The sequence below is a fragment of the Xenopus tropicalis genome, chromosome 1, assembly GCF_000004195.4.
Source record: "Xenopus tropicalis strain Nigerian chromosome 1, UCB_Xtro_10.0, whole genome shotgun sequence".
Taxonomy (NCBI): domain Eukaryota; kingdom Metazoa; phylum Chordata; class Amphibia; order Anura; family Pipidae; genus Xenopus; species Xenopus tropicalis.
In genome coordinates, this window is record NC_030677.2 from 65,985,235 (window position 1) to 65,997,977 (window position 12,743).

The 12,743-nt window shown below is 37.2% G+C and overlaps 2 protein-coding genes across 4 annotated transcripts; one reads left to right on the forward strand and one right to left on the reverse strand.

Annotated features, from left to right (window-relative positions):
* Positions 1-242: 242 nt before the first annotated feature.
* Positions 243-4,886, reverse strand: bbs12 (Bardet-Biedl syndrome 12). Of its 2 annotated transcripts, none has more exons than XM_002941054.5 (2): positions 4,731-4,886; positions 243-3,909 (listed from the first exon to the last, which is right to left on the reverse strand). In XM_002941054.5, the coding sequence occupies exon 2, from the start codon at positions 3,877-3,879 to the stop codon at positions 1,849-1,851; it is 2,031 nt and encodes a 676-aa protein (XP_002941100.1). In that variant the 5' UTR covers positions 3,880-3,909; positions 4,731-4,886; the 3' UTR covers positions 243-1,848. The 2 variants fall into 2 exon arrangements, with proteins under 2 accessions (XP_002941100.1, XP_004911170.1); XM_004911113.4 differs by lacking the exon at positions 4,731-4,886 and adding an exon at positions 4,634-4,724.
* Positions 4,887-4,948: 62 nt separating this feature from the next.
* On the forward strand, positions 4,949-11,183 carry cetn4 (centrin 4). 2 transcript variants are annotated; one of them, XM_012954993.3, is made up of 5 exons: positions 4,949-5,088; positions 6,667-6,822; positions 8,091-8,219; positions 8,311-8,448; positions 8,818-11,183. In XM_012954993.3, the coding sequence occupies exons 1-5, from the start codon at positions 5,086-5,088 to the stop codon at positions 8,905-8,907; spliced, it is 516 nt and encodes a 171-aa protein (XP_012810447.1). In that variant the 5' UTR covers positions 4,949-5,085; the 3' UTR covers positions 8,908-11,183.
* The last annotated feature ends 1,560 nt before the right edge of the window (positions 11,184-12,743 follow it).

Consider the following 12,743-nt stretch of genomic DNA (forward strand, 5'->3'; position numbering starts at 1 on the left):
CAAAATGCCTTCCCTTCTCCTTTAAGTTCCTCTTAACCAACTTTTCTATTATCTAGAAAGTAGTATTCTGAGACAATTAGCAATTGATTTCATTTTTGTTTTTTTGGATGCCTATAGCTTAGGTAGATTTGTGCAAAAGTTTAGTGCTGACTGGAGTTCAGAGGTTTGGGTAAGGGAAAGTCATATAAGTAATAGCTTACGTATTCCCAGGATAGGCCATACACTGGACATATTAAAATGTATAAAATAAATTAGGTTTGCTTTATTTTTGGCTATTGTAATAATATATGCAACACAATACCCATGGGCCCTATTTTACTTTGATATCCAGGAGGGTATGTCTTTACACAATATCACAGGAAACAAACAGGATTGATAGGTTCATTTGAAATTGTCCATTCAAAATTTGTAAATACACAAAGTTAAAAGTATTAAAAAGATATTGAAAAAATGTGTTCCCTGACAAATAAATTCTAGATGCAATACTGCAAAACAATAGGGAGCAGAAAAAGGAGTATGGAAAATGCACAGAAGAAGATGTAATGCATGTAAACTAACTGCATATTAACATCAAAATGCCAAAGGGGAATGCATAAGGTTTAACTTTAATCACTAAAAATGACAGCAACATGTAGAGGATAATGGAAATTGTAAATGATAATCACTGATAAAAGTATGTAGTACAGGTACAGGATCCATTATCCAGAAACCTGTTAACCAGAATGCTCCAGGTTATGGGAAGGCCATCTCCCATAGACGCCATTTTAATCAAATAATTCAAATTTTTAAAAATGATTTCTTTTTTTCTCTGTAATAAGACCGTGCATTGGACTTGATTCCAACTAGATATTATTAATCCTTAAAAAGGTAAAACAGTAGACTAAAGGTATGGCGATCTAAATTATGGAAACACCCCTTATCCGGAAAACACAAAGTCCTGAGCATTCTGGATAATATATCCCATACCTATATTAGTAGTGCTGGAAGAATCTTTATTGGCTGGCAGCTGCAGGATATCCCAGGGACTCAGCTTGCGAACAAAGGTAGAATATATAAATCCTGGGAGGGGGCAGAATAAATTAAATCAGATGTAAATCAGATGTAAAGTGTAAAGTATTACACATACAGCAATAACAATTTCAGTGATAGGACTGATTTCCTGCAAATGAAAAAACCACTAATGTCTTATTGCCCTTAGATGCCAATTTTCAATTAAAGATGTTCAAGGGGGTTACTGTTCATATTCGGTTTAGATTTATTTCATATTAATTATGACTGAAGCAGTATAGACACAAAAAAATTAATGGCTTTTAATAACTGCAATAACAAATGAAAAGAGTAAAGCAGTCTCCCTAAAATCAGGGAGAATCAGTTTCTGACTTATGTGGTGTTTAGAAGCTGCTAAATTGAGCCCCTGATAAGCACTAATGTCTGCTCTTATCAAAAAATTATACTCTAAAACAGGGATCCCCAACCTTTTATACCCGTGAGCCACATTCAAATGAAAAAAGGGTTGGAGAGCAACACAAGCATGAAAAAGGTTCCTGGGGGTGCCAATAAGAGCTATAATTGACAATTTAATAGGCCCCATGTGGACTGGCAGCCTACAGAAGGTTCTGTTTGGCATTATATTGGGTTTTTATGCAACCAAAACTTGCCTCCAAGCCAAGAATTCAACAATGGGCACCTGCTTTGAGGCCACTGGGAGCAACATCCAAGGGCTTGGGGAGCAACATGTTGCTCACGAGCCACTGCTCTAAAACATAGAAGGCATCAGGAAATCAAGTGTTTCTGTGCTTAAAACTAAGGATTCATAAAGTCCAAATGCAAAGTTTCTTGTTCTCAGAGCTATAGAAATAGGTATTCTCCATTTGAACTCTCTGACAAAAGTATCTGGTTATGTACAGCAGAATTGGTAATGACTTCAGCATCTGTCTGAAGCACCATAAGAACTAAATGCAAAGCTCTGCGCCATGCTTCCTGCTTTGGTATAACATTATCATACACTGGTAAACTTTGAGATGTGACAGGAATGCCGATACCATCAATAAATAATACTTTTTTAGAGTACTCATCACGAATGTAGTCAGTAGGTGAAGAGTTTTGGATTATATTTTGAAGTTCATTCTCTATAAATGTCACAGAATCCAATTCTGAAAGAAATTTGCCCATGTTGCAAAGAAGAACAGAAATATACTTGTACAAGCCCTTGGCAAGGCATCTGATAATTGGTGCTCTGTAATAAGCTGCACTTTCAGTCATCCATGATGAGAGGCAATGGAATTGGGTACTGTCATTTGCTTTGTAAGACTTTAAGGGATCTTGTACAAGCTTCTGAAGGTGGCTAATACACAAAAGTTCAATGGCTCCGGCTCCATAAAACACCTTTTCCTCGTGAAGAGCATGATGTAACCTGTATGCACATGTCCAAAATTGATCTTCTATGGCCTGCATTGTAGCTGGTGTTCTGCTGCTGAGTATAGTTGTTATCAGGTTTAGTTTCTTTGCTTTAATAGAAATAACTATTTTTTGGCCTACTTCTATTATGGAGTTTGCTTTAGTGCACAACGTGACAAAGGCCTCATTCCCCACAGAGCAGGTGTTCATTTGAGTTAGGTATGTCACAGGTTCTGCGCCAGTGCATTCAGAAAACGCTTGCAGAATATTCTGCTTTACTTGGGTAACAATAAGGATATTTCTATGAATGCACTGTTTTAGAAGAACTGGGCAAACATCACCCCTTACTAAAATTAAGTTTATATTAGCTTGAATAATTTTTTCATATGCCCTACCAATCCAAGAATCCTCTAAATTATGTTTTTCATTGCCAGCATATTCAAACACCATTCTAATGTTGTCTGGATTGTTAAAGCCCAAATGACGATGCCTTTCAGTTAATTCCCCATCTACAAGAAGGATTCTAAGTGGCTGCCCATTTAGATGTGCAATGGCAACAGCACTCTCTGGTGGGACTAAAGTAGTGTATCCAGTAGATACAGTTGTGTGCTCTTCGGACAAACCTGGTAAACTGCAAGTCTCAAGTCTAGAGATGTTGAAACTGCTTTTATCTAATAAGTTTTCTTTAATCTCTGCACATTGTAGAATAACTGCTTTTTTCACAAGGTCCATAACTGGCTGGTAACCATGAGCCAAGCCTTTAGCCAAACCATCCAGGGTTTCATTATTTAATGTAGATGTTTGAGGCTTTTCAGACACATCCCGGAAAGAACTTAACTCTTCAGCTAAGTGCCTGCTGTGAAACAGCCTTTTCCTCTGATAAGTTTGAGTTTTAGGAACATTTGTGCCAGTATATTGCAGGGACATTTCTTTACGGAACGCTGCAGGACACTCAAAAGTTGTCCTTACATTAGAAACATGAGGTAATGAAATGTTTTTTTGTTCTGAAGAACATTTGACTTGATCCCCTGAGGCTGAAAAACGCATACAGTCAATGCTATGCGCCTTCATATTTGTGCAGTCACTAGTTGCCTGGGACCTTAGAAATACCTGTAAGCATTCAACGTGCCCAATGCATGAATTTAATGCTTCCAACATAACAGAAACGATTAATGAAACAGGGATCCCTAGGTGTAAACATTCCTGTACAGCACTGCTCCATGCACCAACCATGAAGAACAAAGTCGTTGTTCCAGTTTTATAGCTTTTTTGATGTGCCTGAATCGTTTCATTAAAAAGTTGTCCAACAGCGCTAGTAAGATCCAGATTTTCCAGAAGTCGAAATGCAGAACAAGTCAATATACTTTCATGAGTAGTTTGGTCAAACACAAACTTGTATGATTTCATGGGTCCCAAAAAAGAATTTACGGATTTTGCCATGCTTAACAATTGCTGAAGTCCCTTGTGGCCCCTTATAGCCATATCAGTCAATGGGCGATTTGTCAATATCACCTGTATAAAAAAAAATTATTAAACAGAGTAATTTCATTGCCTAAAAGAAGATGCTTATTTATAAATATAGTGCAAAGATGTCTGCAAATCACTGTTCTTTGTATCCAAAATTCAGCATTTTCCCCTCACAATATCATGTAGATGCCAATGTGCTGCCACTTTGATAAAAACACACCACAAATTGCATTTGCAGCTTGCTTAGATCAATGGGGGCACAGAACTTTTATTTCCAGCAATCATTGGTGGCACAAGAATACAGAAGCATGTAGTTAAAATATATTTGTGAATAACATTTGGATGAATGCAGATTTAAGTAAATTGTTGATACAAAGGGTTATATTAAACAGTGATACCTAAAATATGGTTTTCTCATCAGCAGGAGCATAAACAGTGGTCTGAAATAGACAAATGGATTACGCAAACTTGTACTCCCCCCTTCTAATGAATGGGTATTTACTACAGGATTAGAATTTAATACCTAGCAGCAGGTCATGCAGGATAATCACTGTTTTGTATTATTTGAAAGGGAATCAAAGCAAACAAATTGATTCTAAGCCTGCACATATATTACTCATTGTGTAAACATGGTTTGTCCTGCCATTATCTAATACATAAGGAAACACAGCTAGTTAGAAATGAGCCCTGGCCCTTGGAATTATGGGGCAACACAGCAAATTCATTTGCTGCGACTAATTTCTACAGACTTCCTATCTCCTTCACTAACCTCTCTGCTTCACAGTGACATTCCCCGATCTTGTAGGCTAGCACAGGCCGCCATAGCTCCCCGCCAGACCCCCGGACATTAACAAAAACACAAATACCTAAACATTAATCTTCCATGCGCCTGCGGACCAAGACGCTGCGGAGGAAAGTGGGCGTGGATTCTCAAAGGCATTGCTGTTGCTATGGAGACGCGGCGCAGGTTATACTTTCAGTTCGTGTGGCGGGACGTCTGAGCGCCTTATGTGGCGGGCTATGGGCGGTTCTGTGGATGTGGGTGGGGCTAATGAGGAACTGAGAATCCAGGGATTGGATTAGATCGTAACTAGGAACTGGTGGGTGGGGCTGGTAGCTGGGGGTGACTGCCTGTTGGTGGTGTGGTTACTGTGACTGGGAAACACAAGTGACAAGAAAAGGAGTCGGGAAGGTGCTGTATTTGGGCTACTCCGATCAAAAATGGTACGTTCTGCTGCGGCTGCTGATATATTTCTCATTGTAGCTTTCAATTGATTTTATGTGCAGTCACAGTAAAGACTAGTGATTTACGTTCTACCGCCTACTTGCCCATTGGTGTAGTTTAGGACAACTGGAGACATCAAAGCTTTATTTTGTCTTGTTCTGTGCGCTTGATGGGGAAAAAGACGCTATGCGCTATTTTGCAGCATACTGCGCTAATATTGCATTAGGATAAAGTAATGTTGCACCTGCCTGCAGCTAATTCCAGTTCAGTTGTATGGAGTGAATGTGACGCAGTAGATAGTATCAGTCAGAACCTACAATTTATGTTTTGTGCCTTCCAGCCATCATTTCAGTACTGTGCCGACTGACTACTCCGAGGTGCACACTGATTGGTCCAATTACTTGTATGTTTATTCTGGGCTTTGGCCCTATCTCTTTAGGGGTTGCACAGTGACCCCATACATTTGGAGAGTACCTACCATGCTGCTTGTAGTTCTAGCCTAATAAATGTGTATTAGAAAATGCTTTCTCCAACAGTCTTCTAATTTAGTTGGAATTGGCATTTTGAAAGGTTTAAATGCAAGATGTGTCTTACTTTCTAGATCTAGATCATTATGAGGAGATGCAGCCCCCAGTCAATGCTTTACAGGGCGCTGTCAGTCTTGGAGACTAATATTTAACTGAGCCATGCATCAGAACTCAACACATTACATAGAGAGCGTTGACACTTCCCTCTGGCATTATGTTTATAGCTTTTAGATAAATATTCCCTGGTGTTGACAGTATTTGTAATTTAATGATAGATTTGATCACTCAGGTTTCTGAAAAGTGAAATAAAGCATAAAAAGCAACATATTTCACATGTTTACGTGTAATAAATGGATCATACAGGGGCTTCATAAATAAGTTAGAGTATATTGTGTTTAATGTAGCTCTTTTGGGCAGGGCTCTCTTCACCTCTTTTATAGCTTATTGATTGCTTTAAACTGGCCATACTCGGGCAGATCTGCTCGCTTGGCGATGTCGCCAAGCGAGCGGATCTTCACCCGATATCCCCACCTACGGGTGGCGATATCGGGGAGGCATGTAGGTGAACTCGATCGTTTGGCCCTGATATCGGCAGCTTCTATCGGCCCGTGTATGGGGACCTTTATATGTTACTCTGTATGTCCAATGTATGAAACCCACTTATTGGACAGCACTGCGGAATATGTTGGCGCTTTATAAATAAACGTTAAAATAATAATAAAGTGGGGTGACCAGATCATTTGACAATTCGGGGAATTTCTAATAAATACATGTTGTAGGACAGCACTGCTTGCATTTAAAATAATCTGCGGTCAGTTCAGCCTTGTTAATTGTTAAATGGACCTGGTCACCCTAGTTTTGTGTATTTAGGGACATTCTAGATTTTTGTATTTAGGGACATTCTAAATTTGTGTATTTAGGGACATAAGAATTCAGTTCTATTATGGTCTTAGTATAAAGTTTTACAGAAGCAAGCAAGCATTCGTATTTATTTAGTGAAATATGCATACTAATCCAACTAATCCTGTTCCCTTCCACGCCTTTCTTTAGGCCTCTGTTCTTCGTAAGCCTGGGTTAGGTGCCACTCAGCGTAGGAGAATAGGAGCAAAACCTGAACTAACAGAGGAACAAAAACAGGAGATCCGTGAAGCATTCGATTTGTTTGATACTGATGGATCTGGCACCATTGATGTCAAGGAACTAAAGGTAAGTTATTCATAAAACTGAACTAATAGACATAGATTTGCTCAAGAAAATATACTACAGATGACAGAAGTTCATATAGTGCACTGATTCAGTAGTGCACTTTCTGTATCTCTACTGGTACCACTGATCTACAGATCTTTGTAGCCACCAATAGTTTAAAATGTATTCAATATGCTAGGATTTATGTGCAGGAGCTCTTTATTAGTGTATATTTTATGAAGGGCAATAACACAACCACAAGGATTGATCAGTAGCAAGTAAATTACCACTCCAGTTTCTGGTTCACCTGTATTGCTTTGTTATCATTCTAAACTCAGGTTTTAGTTTTTTTACATAATTTTGTATAAATGACAAACTGGGGGGAAGTTCTCCTAGGAACAAATAATGAAATAAATCATTATAACAGAAAGATCTAAGAGGAGAACTGAGTGAACTGGAGTGAATAGTTTTTTCCCCATTATTATATATTTAGCTCTTTAGCAGAGCTCTGCAGCTTTCATCTTGTAATACATTGTATGATGTTTCCAGAGATCACTAAAAAAATCACTACTGGGTTCCACATCTTAAAGCACAAATTACCTCCAGACCAGTATGCTCTATGTGGCTCTTTTCTGAAACCTTAAGATACTTGCCTTGATAGTTTAACTCTTCTATTGGACAGTATTACAGAACAGTAACAAAGCTTAGAGACATCCTATAAATTAAAATAAATAATCTATTTTTGATTAAAAAAATATTTATCTGCAATAGACTGTGCAGTGGCATCTGTTTTTCTGTACAAGAGCAGAACATGCAGGCTTATTGCAGATGGTGTGATTTTTCATTAATTCTTTTTTCTTTAATTTTCCCCATATAAACACTGGCTTATGATCTAATATTGTCCTTATATGTAACGATATTGATGGATAGTTTGGCTAGTGTCAGCTTTAGTACCCGAACAGAAGTTCCACCAGCACCCCTGGCCTCTGCCAGTAGTAAATTCAGTGTACAGCCTAGAGGGTTGGCACCCTCACGGGAACAAGACAGGAGGTGAATGGCACAACGAGTGTAATGCAAGTGGGGCTTAGCCCCTGTATGTTTATTGAAAGTGTAGTAGCAGTGTTCTAGGGTGTACCCCTTTGTCAGGCATGCTTTAGTACCTGACCATGGCATATTCTGTTTATACTGTAAACTGACCTGTAATAATATGCTTTCTATTAGGATTAATAGTAAATTATATATTAGAATTTTATCTAGAAAATGTTAAATTATATGTTAATATTTGACAGGTAGCTATGCGGGCTTTGGGATTTGAGCCCAAAAAAGAGGAAATGAAAAAAATTATATCCGACACCGATAAAGATGGTTCTGGAATTATTGATTTTGAGGACTTTTTATCTCTCATGACTCAAAAAATGGTAAGGATTATTGTTTTTGTAGTTTGCATACAATTTTTCTGCCAATTGTTAAATAATATCAGCATTAACTACTGCTTCTTCTATGTACCAGAGTGAAAAAGACTCAAAAGAGGAAATTATGAAGGCTTTTCGTCTATTTGATGATGACAATACTGGCAAAATCTCTTTCAAAAACTTGAAAAGGGTAGCTAAGGAACTGGGAGAAAACCTTACAGATGAAGAGCTACAGGTAAAATCTCTATAAACTACTAAGGGCTCTTATATGTGGGCTTTTTTGTGTGTTTAAAAATGCACACTGAGCATGTTAAAATGCATATTTTGCACTTCTATGCATTTTTCTATGCATCTAAATTTATATTTGTGAGTTGAACAAGCATCTCTTTTTCATTGTATTATGAATGTTTGGTAAATGCATAAAAAAACAAACACAGCTGGCCTAAATTTAGATGCTAGTGTGTTCGACCAAACAGAATTAAATGGAATCAGTTAGCTGGAGCGTTTAGGTGTGCTCAAATCTGCATGTACAAATGAATCATTTATCCTAGGATATCTATTTCTCTTTAGAATGCCATGCTTTTAAACATTTTTGTTTTTGTAGGAAATGATTGATGAAGCCGATCGTGACGGAGATGGTGAAATTAATGAACAAGAGTTTCTTAGAATTATGAGAAAGACAAGCCTTTGCTAAATAACAACAGGAACATATTGCCGACATTTTTTGTTTAACTTTTGTTTTTTTACCTCACTTTAATTCTACATGAACAATATTTTATATTTTCTTGTCTTATTTAATTCCATTAAAAATGCCTTAAAACATCTACACCATCTTTGTGAAACAGCACTGATAAATGCGTTTGAGGGACTGTTTCCCTTGTGCAATCTAACTGTTACGTGAGTCATGGTCACTCTGAAAGGGCAGTTTGTCATGCCAGAAGTTTGGTGACTTTGCTTTTGGAAAAATGAATGAGCAGGATGTTTTTTAATTAAATGAGAATTTATGAGGAATGAGGGTATGCCTACAGAGTTAAAACATTATTAGCTAGCAGCAAACACAATGTATATTTAACCACTGCTAAAATATGCTGAGTTGTCAATGTTGTCAAAATGCATTTGGAATGTTTTTACCAAGGCTCGGTGGTCACTTTCTGTTGTTCCAATGATTTCTGTTCACTGCATGAACAATAAAAAAGTGGCCAAAAAGCATGTTGCCCCTCATATACTCTTCAGCAGTTGGGCCCTTGGGCTGAACGGTCAGAGAATGTACCAGGAGTCATTTATAAACACTAAGTAAACTTGCACCTGGGCAGTAATTCATGGAATCAGATGACTGCTTTTGGTGTTCAACCTGCAGCGGGCTGGAAAAATCTAACCGTGGTTACTATGGGTTACTGCTCAGGTGCAAATTTGCCCACTGTTTATAAATAAGCCCCACCATATCTGCCTGTGTATGGCAGCCTTAAGATGTCTATCTGGTGGATAGTCATACTCATGTAATAATTGATAGTATGCAAAGAGTAATGATTTAGTGAAAAAGATGGGTAAATAATTGCCTCAAAAAGAACATAAAATGGTGGTGTACCTTTAGTGTAATCCTGTATAATCTTTATGTTCTTTGTATTGCTTTGAGGCCACCTTTTATCCATTTCCTTCATTCCATCACAGCTTTTTGTACACTGTATATTTTTTGAGTGTTTGTTTGTTCTGGAGACATGTGTTTTTTTTGTATGACCATATACCTGTACTAAATTAAAGACATCTGAGGGGGTGGGTAAAAGTATGTGGATTCAAGTTATATGAACACTTCACATAAACACATATCTGTAAAGATTTGCTGTGTTAGGAAATTATCCATCAGTATAAACTGCACTTGGAACTAATTACATGACATAAAAGGAGGGCTCCAGAAGCACACCAGATACTATAATTTATGAGCATAGGTGCTAAATTGCACCAGTAAAATTGTCAGTAACAACTAAACAGCAGTTGGCTTTCCACAAGCTAAAAAATAAAGGTAAACATCTGATTGATTGCTATTTTCAACTGCACTTATGTACATAAATAAACACTATTATTTGTTTGATCTTCATCTTCAGACTTATATCCAAACCTAAACTTGAATGGAAAAAAATACATCAAGCAGCTTTGTCAAAACTCTATGCAAATAGTTCTGTTTACTACAAACATTTTTTTTTTGTTTTGTTTTTTTTTTTAATTGGAGCCCATTATATATCCATAAATACAAAATGTATATACATGTTCAGTTAAGTACCTGCTAGATAATGTTACCCATCGTGTATTATGTATGTAAGGTAATTTATCTTATAGCCCATATTCGTACGCTCACCTTTTAATTTATCATATGCATAATTCTTATTAGCATGATATATAAAAGCAATGAACAAACAAAGTGTATATTGTGGCCTTTTTTCTTTTATGGAGATGGAGTTGGTGTGTAGTTTGCTGCTGTGCAATTAGAAAGTTATGTTATTTTTTATTTTGAACACTTACACAGTTATTATGTTTGACCAGATACAGTAAGGTAGAAGAAACTTTTTATTTTCATTTTTTCTCTTCACTTGTTTGGCATACTGGCCAAAAGTGGATCTGCACTGATCTAGTTATTTGCTCCTTGCTGAGCTGTCAGTCATATATTGCCTCCCCCGACTTTATGCTTCCGCCATACGGTGACAGGTCCCCTTTAGCAAGGATTTTCCCCCCAAAACCTCTGTGACTTCATTAATTCAAGCTGAAACAATCACAAATCTGCCCCTTACTGTTATTGGTTGCTTTGGGCAAATGTACCAGGGAAATTTGTGTACTTGTGTATTATTTGTTTATTATTATTATTTTGATTTCTGATTGCTGTGTTCCCAAAGTGGCAATGACTAATGTTTTACCTAACTAATGTTAGAGTGAATTTGTGTATTGTTCATTTAAGCGTAATAAACATTCTTTTTTTATAAAGAATTGTCTTATATGATGTTACGACAAAACAGTTCTGAACTGCCAATATTGGTAAATGTTGTACTATAGCTGTGGTGCTGCTTATTGCATAGTCTAGTTAAGATATTTGAATAAATCAATTCATTGGGCAAATAGTTTTGCCATATTTTTTGTAAGAGTTTAGACACTTGCTGTGTATTCACACTTAATAGCCCATAAAGTAACATTACAAAACATTACATTACATTACAAAATAAGATTTTAATATTGTAAAAAAACAATTCTAAATGAGCAAAAAAGACTTTAGAAACCCAGTCAAATGTTTGGGACAAAGACATTTTTCTTTGATTTACCCCCCTGCTCCTCTGTAAAATTTTAAATCCAACAATTCAGATGTGATTAAAGTGCACATTCCAGACTTTAACTTAAAGTTATTTGCATACATTTTAGCTTCACCATGTAGAAATTCCAACACTTTTTATACATAGTCCCCTTCATGCAGTGACTGCTTAAAGTCTGAGATTCATAGACATCACCAGGTGCTGAGTATCTTCCCTGGTGAAGCTCTGCCAAGCCTCTGCTGCAGCCACTGAGGAGCACAGGGGTAACTCAAAGAAAAATGTGTCTTGGTCGCAAACATTATGGAGGGCACTGTATGTGATCTATTATCCAGAGGGCTTGAGATCTGAGGCTTCCAGACAAGGGGTCTTATCATATGAAGCACCAAGCCTAAAGGAAAACAAAACCCTACCTGTGCCACCCAATATTGTCAAAAGTGTCCCTATTATTGTACCTCCTGCATAAATGCACAGATGTGCACAAGGGTTGACAGACGCCATCTCTTGCGCTTCTGATCCTTTCCTGCCAGAGCTCACCAGCTGGGGTATGTGCTAGCTCTGGGTTGGCACATGCTCCTGTATGGTGACAGTTATTGGTGGTGGAGAGTGGGGGCTTATGGTGTGGGTTTGGGGTGAGGGTTTCGTAATCCTTTAAGGTTCCAAAAAAACATAATTAAAAATGGAAATCCAGCCTTGCTTTTCCAGCAACATGGATTTGTGCTAGCTTAGTAACATCAAGCACCAAAAAATAAATAAGTCGCAAATAAAGAATTATTTCTTGCAATAGGACACTGTGATGATGAACTCTGGATGATGGATTTCTAGATTTTCGATCTGTAGCACAGAAAATCCTCGCAATACTGTATGTATGACTTCATGCCATGTATTTAACAGAGACTCTCACTTGAAAAAAAATCCCATTTCCACAATACCTTGCACGCTTCTGTTATTCTCCTCAGGTTTGCTAATCATAGAAAATACAAGGCATTGTCAGAATCAGAGTCAGAGTCTTGGCTGGAGACTAGCTGACTGCTGCAAATCAATTTGCAAATAACAGTTAAATAATTAAAAATAGTTAATGCATATTGCAAAGTTGCTTTGTATTATATTTTCTTTTGTTACTCAGTTTTTCAATTTTTTGTGTGTAATGTCTCTACTAACCCACCTACTAAACAGTGGGTTCAAATTCACTTTGATGTGCTTTTTTTTGGACAAATATCTTCCTATATATTCTATATCAGCA